The sequence below is a fragment of the Bos mutus genome, chromosome 10, assembly GCF_027580195.1.
Source record: "Bos mutus isolate GX-2022 chromosome 10, NWIPB_WYAK_1.1, whole genome shotgun sequence".
Taxonomy (NCBI): domain Eukaryota; kingdom Metazoa; phylum Chordata; class Mammalia; order Artiodactyla; family Bovidae; genus Bos; species Bos mutus.
In genome coordinates this window covers 81,674,501-81,699,522 of record NC_091626.1, presented here as the reverse complement: position 1 = coordinate 81,699,522, position 25,022 = coordinate 81,674,501, and the positions used below count along the sequence as shown (strand labels likewise).

The window sequence follows — 25,022 nt, the reverse complement described above, 5'->3', positions numbered from 1 at the left end:
AAAGGAGCTATAGGTAAGTGCATGAAGTCTTTTCATAGATAGATGAGTGGTTTAAACCCTCCATATCCACCCCTTGCCTTCCAGCCCCATGTTATTTTTTTAGTGACATACCTTGGAGCATTATGAGATAATGTATTTCACTTGAAGGGTACCTGTTCAAACCTAAGGCAGTGATCAGATTGTGGAAGAAACTCTTTATGCAGGGAGGAGAGGGTGGACCCTAATGGTTGAGGCCACAGCCATAAAAAGGGACAACGTGATGCGGCCTCCTTAGGATCAGAAAGCCCCTTTATTTACAAGGCAGAAGAAAAGCTTTGAAGAATTATACCCAGGAGGAAAGCACAAAAGAAGAAGCAGATTATTATTACCTGCAGGCTCTTTTCCCAAGTGCTTTGCCCATCCTCAGGAACTCCAAGTGTGCCAGGCTATTGTCAGCCTCACAGTAGAAGTCATGGGAAGGACTCCAGGATGGAGCAGGACATTTCAGTCATAAAACGGCAAAGAAAATTCTTGCAGGGTGATCCTCACCTTCATGGAGATATCAAAGACTTTTAGGGGCAGGTAGGAAGAATCCCTTCTATATTTTGGTTTGGGGCTCATCTTCTCTCGCTTAAGGGATAATTAGCTTCAGTATATTCAGACAGCCAGAAAGAATCCTCTTTGAGGGGAACAGTCCTATTTCATTTCACTCCATTACTTATTTTTTGTGCTTCAACTGCAACGTACTAGGCTCAAATACTGCTCTTTTCCATTAAAAACCTCCTGTCTCTCCTATCAAATCTATACTTATTTTTAGTATTTATTTTAGGTATCACCTTTGTCCAGAATAGTTTCTAAGTCTCAGCTTGGATTCCTTCCCACGTGCCCCCTCAAGTCCCCTGGGCTTACCTGTGACACTTCACGTGTGACACATTTTAACTTTTCTGTCATTCTCATTAGGCAGTGAGCTGAATGAGGGTAGTGACAATATTGCCTTACCTTCAAATCGACAAACATAGCACGTGAGACATAATCAACCTAGAACAAAAGCTGAATGGTTTTACTGCTAATAAGGTAATTTCTATAGAGGCTACAGGGAGATGAGATGTTGAATGAAATCTCCAGGGGAAAAGACCACAGAATTGCTTTCAGAAATGGTATGGACCTAACAGAAGCAGAAGATATTGAGATGGCAAGAATACACAGAAGAACTGTACAAAAAAGATCTTCACGACCCAGATAATCATGATGGTGTGATCACTGACCTAGAGCCAGACATCCTGGAATGTGAAGTCAAGTGGGCCTTAGAAAGCATCGCTATGAACAAAGCTAGTGAAGGTGATGGAATTCCAGTGGAGCTATTTCAAATCCTGAAAGATGATGCTGTGAAAGTGCTGCACCCAATATGCCAGCAAATTTGGAAAACTCAGCAGTGGCCACAGGACTGGAAAAGGTCAGTTTTCATTCCAATCCCAAAGAAAGGCAATGCCAAAGAATGCTCAAACTACCGCACAATTGCACTCATCTCACACGCTAGTAAAGTAATGCTCAAAATTCTCCAAGCCAGGCTTCAGCAATATGTGAACCGTGAACTTCCTGATGTTCAAGCTGGCTTTAGAAAAGGCAGAGGAACCAGAGATCAAATTGCCAACATCTGCCGGATCATGGAAAAAGCAAGAAAGTTCCAGAAAAACATCTGTTTCTGCTTTATTGACTATGCCAAAGCCTTGGACTGTGTGGATCACAATAAACTGTGGACAATTCTTCAAGAGATGGGAATACCAGACCACCTGATCTGCCTCTTGAGAAATTTGTATGCAGGTCAGGAAGCAACAGTTAGAACTGGACACGGAACAACAGACTGGTTCCAAATAGGAAAAGGAGTCCGTCAAGGCTGTATATTGTCACCCTGTTTATTTAACTTTTATGCAGAGTACATCATGAGAAACGCTGGACTGAAAGAAACACAAGCTGGAATCAAGATTGTCGGGAGAAATGTCAATAACCTCAGATATGCAGATGACACCACCCTTATGGCAGAAAGTGAAGAGGAACTAAAAAGCCTCTTGATGAAGGTGAAAGTGGAGAGCGAAAAAGCTCAACATCAGAAAACGAAGATCATGGCATCTGGTCCCATCACTTCATGGGAAATAGATGGGAAAACAGTGGAAACAGTGTCAGACTTTATTTTTCTAGGCTCCAAAATCACTACAGATGGTGACTGCAGCCATGAAATTAAAAGACGCTTACTCCTTGGAAGGAAAGTTATGACCAACCTAGATAGCATATTCAAAAGCAGAGACATTACTTTGCCAACAAAGGTCTGTCTAGTCAAGGCTATGGTTTTTCCTGTGGTCATGTATGGATGTGAGAGTTGGACTGTGAAGAAGGCTGAGCGCTGAAGAATTGATGCTTTTGAACTGTGGTGTTGGAGAGTCCCTTGGACTGCAAGGAGATCCAACCAGTCCATTGTGAAGGAGATCAGCCCTGGGATTTCTTTGGAAGGAATGATGCTAAAGCTGAAACTCCAGTACTTTGGCCACCTCATGTGAAGAGTTGACTCATTGGAAAAGACTCTGATGCTGGGAGGGATTGGGGGCAGGAGGAGAAGGGGACGACAGAGGATGAGATGGCTGGATGGCATCGCTGACTCGATGGACGTGAGTCTGGGTGAACTCTGGGAGTTGGTGATGGACAGGGAGGCCTGGAGTGCTGGGATTCACAGGGTCGCAAAGAGTCGGACACGACTGAGTGACTGATCTGATCTGATCTGAAACAAAAGGTACAAAAGTTTTGCTACTTGGGTGGGAGTCACAGGTGAGAGATTGTAAGTAGAGAGGTGGCACTAGTGGTAAAGAACCTGCCTACCAATGCAGGAGACGTAAGAAATATGAGTTTGATCCCTGGATCGGAAAGATACCCTGAAGAAGGAAATGGCAATCTACTCCAGTTCGTGGACAGAGGAGCCTGACGGGCTTTAGTCCATGGGGTCACAAAGAGTCATGTCCATGGGGTTACAAAGAATCACTCGACTGAAGCAACTCAACACACAAACTTTATTGCAAACGAAGACTGCTGGGTGTGCTAGAGAACTGTAGGGCTGACAGAGAACCAAAGACTTAAGGTCATTTCTCATGCTTTTCATGGCTAATGGTGATCAGTTTTCTCCTAGTAACTGAGGCTTTAAAAACAAATTTCAGAATATCATTGATTTGTTCTTATAATTGGTGTTAGTCTTCAGAATTGGAATGACGAGAATCAATTGGTAAGGACTTAATTTCTGAATTTATTAGAAATTACCAGGAATTCATAATTTTGTCTCTGGCAAGTCATCTAATAGGGCCCAAGTTTGAAGAGACTTAGCTTGGTATTATGGACTGAAAAAGCTTGAGAAACTCATCTTAACATTCCCCAGAATATTTGACTTGAAGTTGGCACTAAATTAAAATATGCGGATAACTGACTGAATCAGTGTGGTTTATCCCTATTCTCCCTTTTAAATATAACTTGCTTTAGATAGGCAAGCACTTCTTGACAGAGTTCTGTTAGACCATTGGGTTGCAGGAGAAAGTCTCCATGAAAAGGTTGCTGCTGCTAAGTCACTTCAGTTGTGTCCGACTCTGTGCGACCCCATAGACGGTAGCCCACCAGTCTCCCCCGTCCCTGGGATTCTCCAGGCAAGAACACTGGAGTGGGTTGCCATTTCCTTCTCCAATGCATGCAAGCGAAAAGTGAAAGGGAAGTCGCTCAGTCATATCCGACTCTTAGCGACCCCATGGACTACAGCCTACCAGGCTCCTCCACCCATGGGATTTTCCAGGCAAGAGTACTGGAGTGGGGTGCCATTGCCTTCTCCGTGAAAAGGTAATATTGTGTAATAAGTGTACTAATGGCCTAGATTCCTATGACTCATTCTACAGCTGAGCAGATGAAAGACCAACAAGGCTGGATTAATTGACTGTCTTCCAAGGGAAGTGGCAAGGCAAACCTAGACTCTGGTGCCCTAACTTAGAGTCCAGAGCTTTCTCTATCACATCGTTTGTCAGCTAAGTGCTGGCAACTCTTTGCACTATGAATTCATTTGCTCCTTACAGCATTTTACAATTGAGTTGCGCAGAGATGTTAAGTAACTTTTTCAAGGCTACTCGGCTAGTAAGTGTAGATGCTGGGATTCAAAGCCAGGCAGTCTGGCTCAAGTTCTGATTCTGGTTGAATGGGAATCACATTCTTCACAAAATCATTTTTCTTCATTTTTTCCCAGCTCAATGGATATTGTTATTATAATAATGAGATAGCACCATTTGGGATCTTAGAATAGTAGATGTGAAGATGGAGCCTCCTGTCATCTTCACACCTTAGTTTCAGCTACCATTTATAGGAAATCTTCCTCAGCTCTAAAAATCAATTAGATGAAGACCTCAGATCCTTCAAATCTTTTTAAAAAAAATTTATTGGAGTATAGTTGATTTACAATGTTGTGTTAGTTTCAGCTGTACAGCAAACTGAATCAGTTATACATATACATATATCCACTTCTTTTAGATTCTTTTCCCATTTAGGCCATTACAGAGTATTGAGTAGAGTTCCCTGTGCTATATAGTAGGTCCTTATTAGTTATCTATTTTATATATAGTAGTGTGTATATGTCAATCCCAATCTCCCAATTTTCCAAGGAGAGATTGGAAGAGTAGGAGAGATTCCCCCTACTCCTTCATAACCATAAGTTTTTTTTTTTTTACATCTATAACTCTATTTCTGTTTTATAGATAAATTCATTCATCATACCCATGTTTTTTTTTAGATTGCACATTTAAGTCATAGCATACAATATTTCTCTTTCTCTGTCTGGTTTACTTCACCAGTGTGACAATCTCTAGGTCCACCCATGTTGCTGCAAATGGCATTATTTCATTCTTCTTTGTGACTGAGTAATATTCCATTGTATATATGGGCCGCATCTTCTTTATCCATTTGTCTCTTGATGGACATTAAGGTTCTTCAAGTATTAACAGGATCTGTGACTAGAGAAAGTGGAGCTTCGTGTGCGATACCATGATAAAATAAATTTTAGGATTGTTTGGAGAATCCTCACCAGGACTGTGTTCATGCTGTTGCACAGATGGGAAAGATAATGGCTCCTGGTGGAAACCAGAGCAGTGGTGTGACCGAGTTCATCCTGGCGGGTTTCCCAAATCTCAATAGCACAAAAGCAGAACTGTTTTCTGTCTTCCTTCTTATTTATCTGCTGACTCTAACAGGTAATGTGTTGATCGTTGGGGTGGTAGGAGCTGATACTCGCCTGCAGACTCCCATGTACTTCTTTCTAGGTAATTTGTCCTGCCTAGAGATTCTGCTCACTTCGGTCATTATTCCCAAGATGCTGAGCAATTTCCTCTCAAGGCAAAACACTATTTCCTTTGCTGCATGTATTACCCAGTTTTATCTCTACTTCTTTCTTGGGGCCTCTGAGTTCCTACTGTTGGCTGTCATGTCAGTGGATCGCTACCTGGCCATCTGTCATCCTCTGCACTACCCCTTGCTCATGAATGGGGCTGTGTGCTTCCGAGTGGCCTTGGCCTGCTGGGTCGGGGGACTCCTTGCAGTACTTGGCCCCACAGTGGCTGTGGCCTTGCTTCCTTTCTGTGAACAGGATGCTGTGGTGCAGCACTTCTTCTGTGACAGTGGTCCTTTGCTCCGCCTGGCATGCACCAACACCAAGGAGTTGGAGGAAACTGACTTTGTCTTAGCTTCTCTTGTCATCATAGCCTCACTGATGATAACTGCCGTGTCCTATGGTCACATAATCCTGGCTGTCCTGCGCATCCCCTCAGCTTCAGGCCGGCAGAAGGCTTTCTCTACCTGCACCTCCCACTTGATGGTGGTGACCCTCTTCTATGGAAGTGCCGTTTTTCTATATGTGCGGCCATCACAGAGTGGCTCTGTGGATACTAACTGGGCAGTGACAGTGGTAACAACATTTGTGACACCGCTGCTGAATCCATTCATCTATGCCTTACGTAATGAGCGAGTAAAACAAGCTTTGAAGGACGTGTTTAAGAAGGTAATAGCAGGATTTTGGTGGCATCTTTCACTTGCTAGAAGTTTCAACAAGAAAATAGTGAGCTGAAAGTGAAGGGACGTCATCACTTAAGGGATGTCCTAAGTCCAAGTCTTCTTTGTTATCTTCTCATTGTCTCATCATCATGGATATCACCACATGACCAAATTTTGGAACCACTAAAGAACTACAAAGGCATCAGATCCATCCTTCTTCTCTTTCAGGCAAAATTCCTTGATTCTATCTCATATAAATTCACATTATTATTGATTTATCATAATCAATACCATTATAAGAACCTCCAACCTGTGCAATCTTAACCTATGGGTCCATAGTCACCAGGAAATCTAAGAATAAGCTTCAGAAAGTGAATGAGCACTATTACTATGTAAACGTATATATCTGAGCCTATATGCACTTGTCTGGGAAGAGGATATATAGCTTTAATTCAATTCCTAAAGAGTTCATGTATGATTGTCATCAAAATTTAAAAACTAATTCTCATTAGATTCTTAAAATTATTTATGAAAATCAAGAATCTTAAGAAAATGTCCTATAATCATAGAAATAAATAGATTAACTGTATATTTTTGTACATACTTTCTGAAAAATATTGCATTCACTGTTAGGTGGAAAAGAGGTAAAACAAATCTAATAAGGGACTTATTTTCTTCTTCATGGCAATTTCAGATGCCTTTGGAAAAGCAGATCAAAAAGAAAGCTTATAAATAGTAGCATTTAATGTGGTTTTCTAATTTACACTGTATTATAAAGGTGAATTAAAGATATAGTCACTCATTTTATCAGTGGATTATGTTGCTTTCATTTGTCCATCTTTTTATTACATTTGAATATCTGTTGTCCTCATTCATCTTTTATTTTTAGTAAAATGGGGATGGAATGAGGACCTTCAATATAAAAAAATTAAGAATATCAAATACTGTTGTATCTACCAAGAATCAGATTTTGTGTTATATTTTATCTACATCATTGTATATTTGAAAGGAAATGGTGGTACTTATTTGTGGTGACCTTGGAATCTTGGACAAATGTTTATGTATGTATATATGTATGTATGGATTCAATCATTCAACAAAGGTTTTTTTAAGCATCTTTGTTGGATACTGTGATACAGTAATATATGTTATTATATATAATATGTCTTTATTATATATAATAAGATGAATAAGCAATGGTTCCTAACCTCAAGCGACTTTGATCTTAAAGGGGAAGACTAGGAGACAAATAATAATTCAAGATAGGAGATGATAAGGGGATTTACAAAATAACATTGGAGGTCATATGAAAATTGATTTATCCTGTTAAGTATTTTCTTGTTAGAGAAGTTTTCGGAAGCTATCATTCACTACATGGGAATTAACTCCATGTTGGAGTGCATTTGTGTACATAGACACAATGCTTAGAAAAAATAAATATCAAAGTATGGACAGCACATCAACCTCAAAATAATGTTGCAAAATTGGCAAACTGAGCATTAATATGCAAAGAAATAGCCATAAAGTTTCAATGGTCACTAGAAATAGTGATGATTTTATCTGGTTCTATTAGTAATACACAAACACACACACTAAATATTTCTATCCTGAAAGATTCCTGATTGAGAACTAGAGGAGTGGAAGGAATAAAAATAAGCAGTAATTTGAGAGAGAAAAAGAATTCTTCTGGAATGATCTAGAAGTGTTGCCCAGAGGGCAGAAAAGATATTGCCTTAAAAGCTACCTAATTTCATGGAGCATAAAAACCGGAAGTCAATCCCAGAGATCACAAAATAAGAGGACGCTGAAAATAAGAATGTGTTCCAAACACATAGAACAGAGCCTGGTACTTAGGAGGTACCCAAGAAAGTTGACTTAGTACTGTGTCTGTCTAAGCTGGAACTACATTATCTGGAATTTTCCTTTCTATATGGATCTAAATTTCTATATGGATGTGGTGGAATTTGTAGTGAGATTTAGAAGGTGGAAATGTCACACACAACAACCACTGTGTTCTGAAGACTGGCAGAGAATGCCAGGCTTTGTTGCAGCTTGCACTTATTGATGCAACAGAGATGCTATTCTGCTAGTCTGCTTTTTACTCATTGGTATGGGCTTCTGTTGAACCCACAACTCCTCTAGCACAAATGGATCTCCTCCTCCATCTCTTGGGCCAAGTGAATGGGTAGTTCTATGATGAAGGGAGCCAGCTTCTCCTGCAGATCTCCCATATCAACAAGGTTGGAGACAGTGAGAGACAGATGTAGGTCCCGGTTTTCTCATTTTATTTCATTTTGTCTTTATGGATTTCATGGAGTAGGTTTGAATCATTCTCCCCTCACTTCAATGCCCATTTGTCCTTACCTGTTCACCTCCAGGGTTACAGATTCAGGCCCAACTCTAGTCATAGAAGCAAGAGCTTGACATAAACTTTTTCATCAGTTCCCAGAATTATAATAAATCTCTTATTCATCACTACATACAGTGCTTCCACTTTGATTGAATCCTAAATGATACAATTTTTTTTTTTTGCAATAATAAGCTGCAGCATTTCTCCTGTTTCCCATTATTTTTCAAACTTCTTAAAGACAGAGACTGGATCATATCTGAATTTGTTTCCATGCCATCCAGAAGAGTACCTGGTAACTTGGAACATAGCAAACTCTCATTACTTTTTTGTTTCTTGTAGGGAAAAATTACATAAGGAATGAAAAAGTGTCAAATAAGTATGCTCAATAGTGATTTGCTGGGGACACTTTTGTATAATTCAAAGGGGATCATGTTGACAATTGCTTATTAAAGGCCCATATTGGCATAGGAGTACCATAGTTATAGGTACCATAGGAAGTGAGGAAGACAGTTTAACAGCTCTGAGATTGTACAGGCCCTGAGTCTATGGCTGAGCTCCTGAGTGGGCCTTGGAGCAGATGAGTTCAGTAGCTATACATACATAGTCAAGACCTTCCTTAAAGATCCTCATTCCAAGAAAACCATTATTTTGTGAAGTTTTGCATATGGATATTTCCCTTGGGTTCCCCATCTTAAAAAAAAAAAAATGCATTGCGGCTATAGGAAGTATTTCAAGATCTGCCAATACAGAAAAGATTTTAGCAGTAAAGACTTTGACAAGTGTTCCAGATGTTCTCTGTGACGCCTAACATTCCCCAAGCAGTGAGGATGACATAGTGGGTCTCAACCCCAACAAGCAACAAAATTAGTTGTTGGAAGTGTCATCAGTAAAATAAACTCTGAGTGCAGACTCTTAGCTGTAGAAGCTGGTGCTGCTCCTCTCAAGTGGAGCCCAGAAGATAAGGTCTCAGTTTCTACCACTATAGAAAAAAGTACCTACTGAATCTTTAGCCAGGTGCTCTGTTTCTGGTTCCCAATGGACATTATTTTCTCAAAGGTCAAAAGATCTTATTTGAGACAAGAAATCCCCACATGTCTCCCACATAAGATCATCTTAAACTATATCTGCTTTTCAGAACTGATTTTCCTTTATCTCCCCCCTCAAGCTGCCTGGGTAGTCTTTAATTTGCTCCTTCGAGCCTTTTTTTCAAGTGCTGAAGAGTTCCTTGTCTTGATTGTAGCCAGTACTTCTGCTTCTTACCATGATAATGGAAGGAGGATGGAAGGAGGATAATGGAGGAAAGTGGCACAGATGCCACTTTCGTAAAAACCCTTAAGAGTCAGAACATACCAAGGTCAAGGAGTGCACTTTTGGCAACCCCAAGATACCTTTGCCAAGGTTTCAGGGCAGGGCAGCAAAAGACCCACTGATTGTCCTTGAGTGGACAATTAAATAATTGTGAAGCTATCCCAAGACCTCCAAGCTAAATGTGTGAACTATCTAGGTCCTCCCCTTCTCACTCAAGATACTAAGAAGAAAGATTTACTTATCTGTCTACACCTTCCCCTCATTCTTCATTCCATGCAACACTGTCATCTTCCCTAAACTTTTTGCTTTAAATGCTGGTGAGATTGTCAGTGGGCCCTAAGCAAATAAAGAAGCCATCAGAGCAAGTGACTGTCATGAGCCTTCCTTCTCTAGTTCCTTCACTTATTGGTATTTTGTTTTCACATTTTTAAACACTAATGATCACCAGGGCCTGTCCTTAACTTATTCTTCTCTATATAAATGCTCTTCCCTGTTGGTTCTTACCCACATTACTGTTAACTGCTCTATGTTTTTTATTCGTAAAACTCCTTTCCGGATCTTTCTCTTGAATCTAAGAACTTTATATCCAAATTCTCACTGTGCATCTCCACCAGTAGTCATACAGCAAACACATTAAAGCCCAGGCTAGTCACCTTTCTCAGGGGAGGGTCAATCTGTCAGGACGTCCTGGCCGATTCTACTTTCTCCCCTCCCTCCAGTCACCAAACTCTTTATTCTTGCCTGGTCACAAAACCTTTCTAAGAGAGGAAACTTGCAAAGGACAAATATGATCAAGTCAGACAGAAATCCTGTCAAATATCCCCCTTGTATAAGCAGTTTAGGAAGATAGGCAAGTCTGAAGGCCTATCATACCAGTGGTTTCTGGGCGACTTCCACAAATCGGGATTAACCACACCTTAAGGTCACAAGTAGACACCTCACATTATACCCTGCTGGTTTTCCAAGTGAGCAATCAAAGTGAAGAGTCTGGTGGATTCTTGCCAGAAATGGCAAGACAGTTGTCACTATGTTATACTGTGTTTTGGAAAATAATGCCTTAAAATGATTCATTGTACTCCCTTTGGACGGCGTGGATGTCTGAACCCTTTGAGCCCAAGGGTTCCCGGAGCCCCTGTTTAGCATTGGGAAGACCGCATACAGCACTTGCGACTCTGGGGAAGACAGACTAGCCCCAGCACACCTCCGGGTACCACTCTACTCCGTGTGAATGCCGATTGAGAAACGCACTAGTTTTCTTTCCCGCTCGAAGTGCCGACATAACATCTGCCTGAGCAAGATATTCCTGACAAAATATCTACATAGCGGGATGAGGGGCCTCTGTCTACAACGAAGTCCTTGAGTCAGGTCAAGGTTGAAAGGGACTTCACCTAAGTGGATCTAGCTTAGTGGTGTTGGCTTCATTTAGCTTTAAAGAGGGGGAAAGGGGAAAAAAAAGAAAAAAACCGAGCACCTGGGCTCGTCCGGGATTTGAACCCGGGACCTCTCGCACCCAAAGCGAGAATCATACCACTAGACCAACGAGCCAAGCTCTGCGCCATCTCTTCCTATTTAAGAATATTCATTTATTCTGTTCGCTGCATCACTTCGTATGAAGACCATTTTTGATTCCTCTTCTAAACCCAGCGATTTTCTCCAGATTTCAGAAGCATCAGCGTGCGGATTCAGGGAAACCTGAGCCACAGGGTTCCAGAGGCAGAAATGTTCAGTAAGGGACTCAGGCTGAGCTGCTAGTCCACATGTGGACCCTCTAGCGAGGATCTGAGTTCTTACAGAGTTAGGACAAACATCCCTACAGGTGGCCTGAAGTTAGAGGAGAGGTAAAGACAAAAAACCACATTGATTTCATCGAAAGCCCTCCCGCCCAGGGTCTAGAGCTGAGGAACTCGATACCACGCCCCTGCGGAGGTCAAAAACTAGAACCACTGCCTCAGCCTGCCCACTATGTGAGAAACACCCTGTATCAGGCTCTTGCTGTTTTCTTTCAGCTTAATTTAATGAACTTTGTACTATAGATCTAGATTTAAGGCACTCTTCAAGGGCGCGCGGAAGGTGGCAAACGTCTGGAAGAGTCGACCATTTCCAAAATCGTCTTCTTTAGAACCCTATCCTCGCCCGCTTCTCCAGCACCCAGAAGGTGGTGGGTGGAATGGGAAGGGAGAGCGTTGTCCTTACTCCGCAGTCTCTTCTACTTGGGGAACTAAACTGCTGGGCTCTAGCTTGTCTGCCTTGGTCACACGGTTCACCGCGCACCGAGCATATTCCTGGCTCAGGGCACAAACTTGATAAACAACGAACGCAGGGCTCAATATCCGCGCCAGATTGCTGGGCGGGCTAAGATGCGAGAGAAAAGAAGGGGACCGCCCTCTTCCCAACCGTTCTCTGCGTCACCTCTTTCTGTTGATTCTGGACTTCAGGTTGGTTATTTATAAGAGCTCTGAGACCGAGAGAGAAGCAGCTGCCGCTCAGACTCCAAGCTGTTGGCAAAGAGTGTTAAAGGACCGAGGGAAAGGTTACTCCTCTTCTAGTCTACCTCTGCTTCAGGAAACCTGGAGGAATCTCAGACCCAGGTTGACTAAGACTGAACCTCGTTCCACTAATAGATTGTGGTGGGGACGGCCTAGACCCCTGAATGTCTTCACCTCGGGCACGCTCTGGACTTCGAGAAGTCCGCCTTTCTTTAAATAAGAACAAACCCTAATATTAGTCTACGAGAGCTGTAGCAGTTACTTTTACAAAAATCCACGCAGATAGGAGACAATGACGTGATGCCGTGTCTCACACCCTCATCTACCCCACTTTATCCCAGGGCTGCGCTGGTGGCCCTGGTGTTGCCCAAGTTCAGGGACATGTCAGGCCTGAGCCTGAAGAGCACGCACTGTGGGCTCTTCCAGTGACTTACATTCCCATTTGGGCCTAGTCAAGAACATATTTCTACTTCGTATATAAAGAAGCGCTTCCTTGAAAAGAAATTCCTTTTAATTTTTAAATATCTATTACGTTTTATTTAAATATCATCTAGTTGCCGGTTTCAAAACTTAGGGAAGTAGACGGTGAGTAGTGTGTTGCGCTTTGGCTCCATAGCTCAGGGGTTAGAGCACTGGTCTTGTAAACCAGGGGTCGCGAGTTCAAATCTCGCTGGGGCCTAGAGAGAGTACCCTTACATAGGCATGAGTGGTGCTTCCCGCGCTTTTCTTTCTTACACTGACCCTTGAAAGAAAGGAAGCAGTGTGTGAAGTTTCAGGGGAAATTATCTTCTGAAGATTTGAAAGGAAAGATTATAGGATTGGCGGAGTTCACATAACTGCGTTTAAGGTCAAGAATAAATCAACCTCGGCCAGCAGGTTTATCCTCCGGCTGCCATTGGAGCATGGAGTCCCGCACATTTTCCCACTTGCAACCTGTCTGACTCCCCAGGTTTTCCTTTGCTTCTGGAACGAGAACTGGTTTGTCGATTACCCTGGGACAGCCCAGCCCAGAAGCTATGCAGATACACCCCAATCCAGACGGTTTCTGCTCTTTTACTTCCTCGGACTCAGCCTCTGTGTCCTTCTGCCCCAGGCTACTCCAGGATTCAGTCTACCCTAGATTCAACTCTCTGGAGATTTCTTGACCTCTAGTTTAAGCCCGAACTTCAAATACAAAGAAGCTAGCCATTCACTGGCTGTTACTATATACTCAGTAGTCGACACTTTGTCTCACTAGACGTTGTTTTTGGTAGCTCAGCTGGCAGAGCGGAGGACTGTATCGGTGATTTAGATTCTGTCATCCTTAGATCGCTGGTTCGGTTCCGCCAAGAGGAGACGTTTAATCTTTCGTTGCAGTCTCCTATTCCGCTAGGTTTTATCTCCTAAATCAATAACGTTGGAATGTTTAATTTGATTTTCAGGCAACAAAAGAACAACTTTTTGCCGACCATAAAACTTAATGTTATGTGTCCTCTCTGTGATCATGCATTATAGGTGATTCGGTTTACTGAGGAGATATGAAATAACGGTTGGAGAAGGAAATGGCAACCCACCCCAGTATTCTTGCCTAGAGAATTCCGTGGACAGAGGAGCCTGGTGGGCTGCTGTCCATGGGGTCGCACAGAGTCGGACACGACTGAAGCGATTTAGCAGCAGCAGCATGAAATAACGGTACCCTTTTTAGATTTGAATGATATCTCCTAATACTGAATACCAGCTAGTCTTAACTGAATATTGGGTAATATCCCTCAACCCCTTCCCCCAGCACTACAATTTTCCCTTACCATGAATAATTTATAATAAGCAATTCAGAGTTTAAAGAGAAATACTGTAGAAATATCTGTCCTTTAAAAGAGTGTGAACAAACAGTGTAGAGAATGAGCAATGCAAAAAAGCAAAATATGCATTTGGGAATATTCTTTCAATAATAAGAAATAAATACTAATTCAAACTAGGGGGTTTTGTTTCACCACCAAATTACACAGTGTTCACTGTTTAGTACTGGCCAGGATACAGTGACAAAGACTTTCTCATAAAATTGTCACTACTTTCTGGAGTAGTACAGTTGGGCGTTATAAATCAGGAATCTTAAAAAGACATTTTTTTTTTAAGCAGATATTGTGTTTCATCAAGTATTCTTTTCCTACTCCTAGAAATTTATCATTCATTTTTGGGAAAAAAAGAAATACAGCAAAAGATGTTAATCTGTGGGTAAATTGTGTTCTGTATATAAGTATTTTTTTTTAATATGCTACATATATAAAGGACGTTTTTTAAAAACCAGAGCTTTAACCTTACAAATGATGTTTAAAAATACACCATGCCACTGGGAGACATTTTGACAGTTTCTTACAAAACTAAATATATTCTTTCCATACAATCCAGCAATCACATTCCTAGGTACTTACTCAAATGAGTTGAAAACTGATGTCCACACAAAAGTCTGCCCATGAATATTTATAGCAACTTTATATGTGTATCATCTTCAAAACTGGGAAACAGTAAAGATGTCCTTCAATAAGTAAATAAACAAAACTGTGGCACATCCATACAATGGAATATTATTCAGCACCAGGAAGAAATGAGATATCAAACCATGAAATGGCATGGAAGAACTTCAAATGTGTATAAGTGAAAGAAGCCAATCTGAAAAGGCTACATACTGTATGATTCCAAATATTCAGCTGGAGAAGGAAATGGCAACCCACTCCAATATTCATGCCTGGAGAATCCCATGGACGCAGGAGCCTGGTGGGCTACAGTCCATGGGGGTCACAAACAATCCAACACGACTTAGCGACTAAACAACAACAACGACAAATACTCAACATTCTGGAAAATGCAAAACTATGGAGATGATAAAAGGGTCAGCGGTTGTCAGGTTATAGGGGAGGGAGGGATGCATTGGGGAAGCCCTGAGGATTTTTAGGGCAGTGAAGTTATTCTGTATGATACTTTAATCATGGTGGATATATATCACTGCACATTTTGTCAAAACCCATAGAATGTGCAATACCAAGAGTAAACCATAGTGTAAATTAAAAATTTTAGAGGATTTTTTTCCCCTCTTCACAAAGCACAAAACTATGATCATTGTGTGTGTGTGTGTATCTGTGTGAAGAATATAGGTGTCAAGATTTTTCTTAGTGAAAGGTGGATAGAAAGGAAAGGCACTGATCTGGAGGAGTCATCAAAGCGAAACAGGAGATAACCTGTGAGGACACAGAAGATAATTTTGATTGAGAAGAGGGAATGACATAAAAAGGAAGGCAGAATCAATGTGTCACCAAAAATCCCAAGACCTTGGTTCCTGTGCAGAATCCTCATTGTCTGCTCTGTACCTTTCATTCCTCAAGGGGCTGCAGGGAAATACTGTACCTCTTTGAGAGAGCTGTACAGCCTGTGGGATAACAGGGGCTGAAAGGGCTGAGAAGGGCAATGGGACAATCATTCTGATAGGGCACCACTAAACAGACCCTGAGTGTATCCCTTCCTCTTTCCTACACTGAGTTAGGTTCTCAACAGGCATTGCAACTGGGTGATTCAGAGACTGGGACAGTCTCCAAGGTAAGTGAATTCGCTTAGAAGGGGCAAAGCAGTGGCTAAGCCAACATTCACAGAACACTCCATTGGGCTTGACACCCGGAGTCAGCCAAAAACCAGCTTTTAAGAGTTTTGGAATCACAAACCCACCTGCAAAGTCAAATTCAAAGAACCATTTACCTGCCCTGCCCCAACCCTTAAGGCAATAATGCCTGAGTGAGATCTGGAAGCCTGGAAGGAAATGGCTTTCTGCATGGATGCATTCATTCCTCATCTTCAGTTACAAGAGTAATGTGATTAAAATCAAATCAAGTCTGTGCAGGTTATTTCCAGTGCACAGAGCTGCAGCTCTGAAACCAGTGTTGGCTCCCAAACCAGGGCTGATGGGGGCTATGGGGCAATATCTAGGAAGTCTTTGCTACCATATGGTGCCTAAACCAGGTCATGAGAACGATTCAATGTGAGCGTGGATTTTATAAGAGGAGGACAGAAAGAATTCCCCCTTGTGAGAATGCAAAAGCTTAGATACAAGCAAAGTGAGGTGCAAACAACTAGTTTGAGCACGAGATGTTGAGCTAACCTGGTTCGAAGTAAGTATTTCAGAGCAGGATTGAAAGGTTTCCTAGAAATTCTTGCAAGAGAGATTTTCATGGATTCAGCTTGAATTATACTACTGATTTACAGCTATGCTAAAACACACCATTGGCAGTGGTGGGATTCGAACCCACGCCCCCGAAGAGACTGGAGCCTAAATCCAGCGCCTTAGACCGCTCGGCCACACTACCACAGGTGGCGCAAGTAACTCATCCCTGAGCTGTTTACTACAGTACGCGTGCTCATAATTTTGCATTTTCTTGAGTTAGTGGAATTTCTCTCAGTGTTTTCATTTATCCCTAAAGGACCTGAGCAAACTCGGAGAGAGGAGAAATCATTGTATTCTCACAGGCCTGAGAAGTGAACTAGAAAGTTGTCAGTGATTATTAGCGCAAATTTCCTTGAAAGACCTTTTCTTTAACCGAGGCAATTCCACGCAGAAAGGAGGGGGAAAAAATCTCACTGGCGACTTGTTTCAAGTGATTTCGGAAGACTAAGAAACTCCCCTCTGTTGGGTCGTTGGTCTATGGCTGTGAAACTCACAGAGAGAATGAGGTCCGAGATCAGATCAAGCAAGAGGTTCGCTTCCGTTGACAGATCTGGCAAGCCTGTCGCCGATAGACAGGAAAATCGTTGGTCGCATTCCCTGCAGGTTCGGTCAGAGAGAGAAATTGGTCTACTTTTCCTGAAAGTAGCGCTCTGGGGTAGACCCACGCACACGCGCACTGCTATAGCCTCTGAACAATTTCCCTTACAGAGGGACCAGGGTGACCCCCAGAGGGTGGTTACATCCAAGAACTTTCCCACACCGGGGAGGGGTGTGTCCGAGTTTTCATGGGTTCCGGAACCGCTAAGCTTCAGATCATTTCTTTTGAATGGAGTAGAGGGAAGGCAATGGCAACCCACTCCAGTACTCTTGCCTGGAAAATCCCATGGACGGAGGAGCCTGGTAGGCTGCAGTCCATGGGGTCGCTAAGAGTCGGACACGACTGAGCGACTTCACTTTCACTTTTCACTTTCATGCATTGGAGAAGGCAATGGCAACCCACTCCAGTGTTCTTGCCTGGAGAATCCCCCTCACCAGGGGGAGCCTGGTGAGCTGCTGTCTATGGGGTCGCACAGAGTCGGACACGACTGAGGCTACTTAGCAGCAGCAGCAGCAGCAGAGGGAAAGGAAAAGTTTCAGATCCAGCCAGGGATCTTCAGTACCCAAGTGGAATCGCATACCAATCAATCTGTGCTCCGCGGTAAACCCTGGATTACAAGTCACTTTATTCATTGCTCTTTCTGATTGGCCATTTCTGGGTCTCTGGATGCAGAAACTCTCCTCGGAGTCTCATTAAAGTTTCCTAACTTCCTCTTACTCCCCGCCTCCATCACTCCAAAAAACCACACCCTGCTCTTGCCTGCCCTTGCCCCAGATCTCTCCGAGGTCCTTTCCCGGCGGCCTAAGGGTTCGGGGTCAGGGTCAGGCGTGCTTCTCTGTATTTTCTTGGGACGAAGGTCTTGCTGGTTCCCATCTTCGATTCAGGAAGCTGGGTGGGGTGGGGAGCGAGGAACACAAAAGAACTTCTAAAAAAGCTGATTGGAAATAGGGCTCAGGGAGCATCGGATGAACGTAGAACCAAGACGGGGAAGCAGGAGATGGGGAAAGCTGGGGCCACTTTAGGAAGAGTTCAAGGCCAGAGGCGGGCTCTCCTTGCACTCCCCATCAGCTCCCTACTGCCGCCAATCCCGGTGCCCTCTGGGTCAAGTCCCCTCCACCCGTCCACCTCATCTCACGCCTCTCCCACACCGGGTTAGACGCTTCCTGATCTCTCTTTTTCGCTCTCTGGTTCCCTCTCTCTGCTCCCAGTTGACAGGCAATCTGAGCTCCCATGGTGGAACTGGGTGTCAACCCGTGGGCTCCCATCTAGTTCTTTCTCTCCAGAAGATACCAGAGTCACGAGTGTGGCCGTCTCTCGGAGATGGTCAGCAGCAAAGGCTAGCGAATCTAGCGGAAGGTGTGGCTTCTATGCCCCACACCACTGGAGATGGAGGAGCTCAAGTACCTGTCTCTAGCTCCTTTGGCTGAAGTGGACAACTTAAAAGAAACTTCAGTTTGTGTTTCCACGCTTTTTAAGGACCCTCAGAAAAAAAAGTGTGTGAGCATATTGCCTTGAGCAGTGCACGCTTCCTTCCAACAGGTCATAAGCAGTGGGAAGACTGATGCTAATCTCAAATTGGAGAGAACCTAGAGATCGTGTGCAATAAACTGTGCATAAGACTAGGAAGCACCAGTTTGAAAGACAGAAAAGGCCTGGGGTTCTTTACTACCTGAAAGGATGTAGGGATGGATGGGAGGAGAGAGAACAAGTGTTGAACATATTTATCAAACTATTTTGTCTGGTAGTGAACCAGGTGAGAAACTCAGAGTCTATGGATTGGTCCTGGGAAATCTCACATTGAGGCTTTTGATTGGAAGATTAAGTGAGATCATATTTAGGTCTCAGTGCTAATTTGGTAAACATACACATTTAAATAAACCACTGCTTCTGTAAATGTTTTGACTTCTTTTTAAAAATACGGTTCCAAAAATAGTACAGAGATTCTGGTAAGATGGAAGTGACCTGAACCCTTGATTATTTATTTATTTTTTAGTTCTCGGTCAGGGCAGTGAAAGGAACCAGCTGACAAGAAAGGACTTGATCATTATAGCAGAGGTCCCCTTGATTCTAAGGGACTGCATGTTCAGGCTCCACAAATTGACAAGCTTCAAAGCATTTTCTTATCAGGACAAAGTACCACAGTCTCACATGCCATTCTGAATTTCCTTTACTAGCCAGTGTGCACGGCCTCCCCTATTCAATCACCTGTTATTGCTCGAGCACTCATTGTCTGCCTTAAACTCACAGGATTCTTCAATGGGGGAAGTATTTTGATCTGTTCCTCACGGAAGTGGATCATCTGTTAGACTGACAGAGACCTGAAGTCAGAAGTCTTAGCTTTCCTAGTGGAATGCCAGCCTTGCCAAAGACTTAATTGACCAGTATCTGAAGCCCTTTGGAAAGATGCCTGATAGAGAGAAGTGTGATGTTTGTCTGGCACATGCCTATTCTCTCAGTTTTCAGTGTTGGATACTAGTATTTTAAGCTCTAACATTCTGCAACATTACAGGAGAGTTTAACCTTGGATTTCCTGCTATTCATACTTGTCAATAGTCTAAATGATGAAAATTTATACACAAGTGGGAAATTTACTTTAAGGCCTTGATGCTCAAAGTATAGTCTAAGAACCAGCAGCATCAGCATCTCCTGGTAATTTATTCAGATCAGATCAGATCAGTTGCTCAGTCGTGTCCGACTCTTTGCGACCTCGTGAATCGCAGCGCGCCAGGCCTCCCTGTCCATCACCAACTCCCGGAGTTCACTCAGACTCACGTCCATCAAGTCAGTGATGCCATCCAGCCATCTCATCCTCTGTCGTCCCCTTCTCCTCCTGCCCCCAATCCCTCCCAGCATCAGAGTCTTCTCCAATGAGTCAACTCTTTGCATGAGGTGGCCAAAGTACTGGAGTTTCAGCTTTAGCATCATTCCTTCCAAAGAAATCCCAGGGCTGATCTCCTTCACAATGGACTGGTTGGATCTCCTTGAAGTCCAAGGAACTCTCAACAGTCTTCTCCAACACCACAGTTCAAAAGCATCCATTCTTCGGCGCTCAGCCTTCTTCACAGTCCAACTCTCACATCCATACATGACCACAGGAAAAACCATAGCCTTGACTAGACAGACCTTTGTTGGCAAAGTAATGTCTCTGCTTTTGAATATGCTATCTAGGTTGGTCATAACTTTCCTTCCAAGGAGTAAGCGTCTTTTAATTTCATGGCTGCAGTCACCATCTATAGTGATTTTGGAGCCCAGAAAAATAAAGTCTGACACTGTTTCCACTGTTTCTCCATCTATTTCCCATGAAGTGGTGGGACCGGATGCCATGATCTTCGTTTTCTGAATGTTGAGCTTTAAGCCAACTTTTTCACTCTCCACTTTCACCTTCATCAAGAGGCTTTTGAGTTCCTCTTCACTTTCTGCCATAAGGGTGGTGTCATCTGCATATCTGAGATTATTGATATTTCTCCCGACAATCTTGATTCCAGCTTGTGTTTCTTCCAGTCTAGCGTTTCTCATGATGTACTCTGCATATAAGTTAAATAAGCAGGGTGACAACATACAGCCTTGACGGACTCCTTTTCCTATTTGGAACCAGTCTGTTGTTCCATGTCCAGTTCTAACTGTTGCTTCCTGACCTGCATACAAATTTCTCAAGAGGCAGATCAGGTGGTCTGGTATTCCCATCTCTTGAAGAATTGTCCACAGTTTATTGTGATCCACACAGTCCAAGGCTTTGGCATAGTCAATAAAGCAGAAACAGATGTTTTTCTGGAACTTTCTTGCTTTTTCCATGATCCAGCGGATGTTGGCAATTTGATCTCTGGTTCCTTTGCCTTTTCTAAAGCCAGCTTGAACATCAGGAAGTTCACGGTTCACATATTGCTGAAGCCTGGCTTGGAGAATTTTGAGCATTACTTTACTAGCGTGTGAGATGAGTGCAATTGTACGGTAGTTTGAGCATTCTTTGGCATTGCCTTTCTTTGGGATTGGAATGAAAACTGACCTTTTCCAGTCCTGTGGCCACTGCTGAGTTTTCCAAATTTGCTGGCATATTGAGTGCAGCACTTTCACAGCATCATCTTTCAGGATTTGGAATAGCTCCACTGGAATTCCATCACCTCCACTAGCTTTGTTCATAGTGATGCTTTCTAAGGCCCACTTGACTTCACATTCCAGGATGTCTGGCTCTAGGTCAGTGATCACACCATCATGATTATCTGGGTCGTGAAGATCTTTTTTGTACAGTTCTTCTGTGTATTCTTGCCATCTCTTCTTAAAATCTTCTGCTTCTGTTAGGTCCATACCATTTCTGTCCTTTATCGAGCCCATCTTTGCATGAAATGTTCCTTTGGTATCTCTGATTTTCTTGAAGAGATCCCTAGTCTTTCCCATTCTGTTGTTTTCCTCTATTTCTTTGCACTGATTGTTGAAGAAGGCTTTCTTATCTCTTCTTGCTATTCTTTGGAACTCTGCATTCAGATGTTTATATCTTTCCTTTTCTCCTTTGCTTTTCGCTTCTCTTCTTTTCACAACTATTTGTAAGGCCTCCCAGACAGCCATTTTGCTTTTTTGCATTTCTTTTCTATGGGAATGGTCTTGATCCCTGTCTCCTGTACAATGTCACGAACCTCATTCCATAGTTCATCAGGCACTCTATCTATCAGATCTAGGCCCTTAAATCTATTTCTCACTTCCACTGTATAATCATAAGGGATTTGATTTAGGTCATACCTGAATGGTCTAGCGGTTTTCCCTACTTTCTTCAATTTAAGTCTGAATTTGCCAATAAGGAGTTCATGGTCTGAGCCACAGTCAGCTCCTGGTCTTGTTTTTGCTGACAGGATAGAGCTTCTCCATCTTTGGCTGCAAAGAATATAATCAATCTGATTTCGGTGTTGACCATCTGGTGATGTCCATGTATACAGTCTTCTCTTGTGTTGTTGGAAGAGGGTGTTTGTTATGACCAGTGCATTTTCTTGGCAAAACTCTGTTAGTCTTTGCCCTGCTTCATTCCATATTCCAAGGCCAGATTTGTCTGTTACTTCAGGTGTTTCTTGACTTCCTACTTTTGCATTCCAGTCCCCTATAATGAAAAGGACATCTTTTTTGGGTGTTAGTTCTAAAAGGTCTTGTAGGTCTTCATAGAACCGTTCAACTTCAGTTTCTTCAGCGTTACTGGTTGGGGCATAGACTTGGATTACTGTGATATTGAATGGTTTGCCTTGGAAACGAACAGAGATCATTTTGTCGTTTTTGAGATTGCATCCAAGTACTGCATTTCAGACTCTTTTGTTGACCACTATGGCCACTCCATTTCTTCTGAGGGATTCCTGCCGCAGTAGTAGATATAATGGTCATCTGAGTTAAATTCACCCATTCCATTCCATTTCAGTTCACTGATTCCCAAAATGTCGACATTCACTCTTGCCATCTCTTGTTTGACCACTTCCAATTGCCTTGATTCATGGAATGCACAATCTCAGGCCCATGAATTGGAATCCTAATAAATTCCTCCAAAGTTAGAGAGTTGTTACAAGTACTTTATTTTCCAGTCTATCCTTCAACTGTTCTATTCTCTATTTAGGGTCCGTTCAGTCAAGGCTATGGTTTTTCCAGTGGTCATGTATGGATGTGAGAGTAGGACTGTGAAGAAGGCTGAGCGCCGAAGAATGGATGCTTTTGAACTATGGTGTTGGAGAAGACTCTTGAGAGTCCCTTGGACTGCAAGGAGATCCAACCAGTCCATTGTGAAGGAGATCAGCCCTGGGATTTCTTTGGAAGGAATGATGCTAAAGCTGAAACTCCAGTACTTTGGCCACCTCATGCAAAGAGTTGACTCATTGGAGAAGACTCTGATGCTGGGAGGGATTGGGGGCAGGAGGAGAAGGGGACGACAGAGGATGAGATGGCTGGATGGCATCACTGACTTGATGGACATGAGTCTGAGTGAACTCCGGGAGTTGGTGATGGACAGGGAGGCCTGGTGTGCTGCGATTCATGGGGTTGAAAAGAGTCAGACATGACTGAGCAACTGAACTGAACTGAAAGTTCCACCAGACTTTCACTACATTGCAATGTAAGTCTCTCACTCTAGCTCCAGCAGACAGCCATCCAGTTACTGGCTTGGCTCCCATCTGCGTGTGCTATAAAAATCTCACTAAAAGTTTTTTATGACCCCATGGACTGTAGCCCACCAAGCTCCTATGTTCATAGAATTCTCCAAACAAGAATACTGGAGTGGGTAGCCATTCTCTTCTCCAGGAGATCAAACCCTGGTCTCCTGCACTGCAGGCAGATCCTTTACCATCTGAGCCACCAGGAAAGCCCACAAAAATCTTACTAAAAATTAAATACTGGTAAATAATATGTTCCTTTTGATGGATGTATCAGATAGTCTTTCAGCATTTAATGAGCCCCTACTTAAATATTTAGTAGCTTTTTCATGGTCTCATGTGTTTAGTACATTGACCATCAGAGTAATACAAAATACTGTGATGTATTTATACTTACAACTTTTCTAAAATAACTATTTGAAGAAAAAGGAGAGAAGGGAAAGGGAAATCTTTCCCCTTATTTTCAATAGGAAGAATTAGGCCTCTTATTTTAAATTTGCATTTGTCTTTATAATGTTTACTGAAGTTTATGGAAGAAGTGGGACAAAAGGGAACAATCTCAGCAGGTTGATTGCCTCAGCAAGCTTCAGGTGAAAAGAAATGTAACCCTGAACATGCTCAGCCAAAGGGAAAGAGGAAATTTATGGGACATTCTTTTTTCTTTGTTTCTATTCATTCTGCTGGTAGCAATAACCTCCTTCTCCCCCGGCCCCCAGCCCCCCGCCCCAAACTCAGTCACTACAAAATATTGTAATAGTCTGGCTACTTTGGGTTTTGGGAAGATCCCCTGGAGTAAAGCATGGCAACCCATTCCAGTATTCTTGCCTGGAGAATCCCGTGGACAGAGCAGGTGGGTGGGATACAGTCCATAGGGTTGCAAAGAGTCGAACACAACTGAAGAGACTTGGCACGCATGCTTTGGGCTTAAGAAGATAAAATATGATGTACACTTGATTTTCTTCTTTGATTTCTCTACTACCTTGTCCAGCTTTTTGACTCCAGTTCCAGAGTATCCAAGTACTCAGAGGGCAGCTTCTCGATGAACACACAAGAGTAATTATAATGGATTTAGGCACTTAGAATTAGGTAATGGGGAACACAAACCAAGAAGCACTGTGAAACTGAGAAACAGAATCTTCTTTTGGTTCTTCAAGGTACATTACAACTGACCCTACATCCATCAAATAAATCTGTGCTCTCCATTTGGTCAGGTTAGAGGAGGTGCAGAAAATAAATAAGATTATCATCCCTGCTGTAGCAAGCTTGCAGTTGAGTGAAAGAAGATGTTTTCTGTAATACATACAATGTAAATCTAGAAGAATGAATACCCACGTGTATGCACCACCATTAGGTGGTAACACAAGTAGTAACTGAAACGCCAGAGTGAGTGCAGCCTCAATTTCCCAAGGGTCAGAGGTCTAGGGAAACTACAGAAAATAAATTTAAGAAAGCATAAGTTGAGGCTAGTACAACTTTTTTTTTTTTGGCTAACATCTTGCAAAGCCTTGTTCCTTGATATTCTAGATAAACAATCTATGTACCTTAGAAACCAGTCTGTCTATCTATCCATAGATGTACTTGGATGCTGCTAAGATGAATAGTTGATTGGATTCTCTTAATTGTGCCTACTTTTCTATATAAATTCTTGACATTTTAAGGTACTTTAGGGTCAGTAAACCTGAAAATGCAGGGTCTTCAGCCAAGGAGATCAAGGAAGTCTCTTTTGTGGGAGAAAAAAAAGCTCCTTGAATGGTACACAATGCATTTTCATGCAAATAGATAAAATTATCTTATTTGACCTCATTTTTTCTGCTTGGGCACTTAGAAATTTATTTTTGTCTACAGCCTAGACAATCTATTCTGGAAAATTATTTGGTTCCTTAGAGTATTAAAAAGCTGTGAGGTAGTGTTCCTGACAAAAATATATAGGCCAAATCCAGTTGGAGTA

The 25,022-nt window shown here is 42.5% G+C and overlaps 1 protein-coding gene and 3 non-coding genes across 4 annotated transcripts in view; 2 read left to right on the top strand and 2 right to left on the bottom strand.

Moving 5' to 3' along the window:
• Positions 1-5,110: 5,110 nt before the first annotated feature.
• OR6S1 (olfactory receptor family 6 subfamily S member 1) overlaps positions 5,111-25,022 on the top strand; it is a 23,861-nt gene continuing 3,949 nt past the window's right edge. Inside the window, exon 1 of the mRNA XM_005901894.1 lies at positions 5,111-6,097. Coding sequence (XP_005901956.1) covers positions 5,111-6,097 — 987 coding nt within the window. The remainder of the gene's footprint in view (positions 6,098-25,022) is intronic.
• On the bottom strand, positions 11,165-11,236 carry TRNAP-UGG (transfer RNA proline (anticodon UGG)). Its single transcript has one exon. It is a non-coding gene; the product is annotated as a tRNA-Pro (tRNA).
• On the top strand, positions 12,784-12,856 carry TRNAT-UGU (transfer RNA threonine (anticodon UGU)). Its single transcript has one exon. It is a non-coding gene; the product is annotated as a tRNA-Thr (tRNA).
• TRNAL-UAG (transfer RNA leucine (anticodon UAG)) lies at positions 16,424-16,505 on the bottom strand. Its single transcript has one exon. It is a non-coding gene; the product is annotated as a tRNA-Leu (tRNA).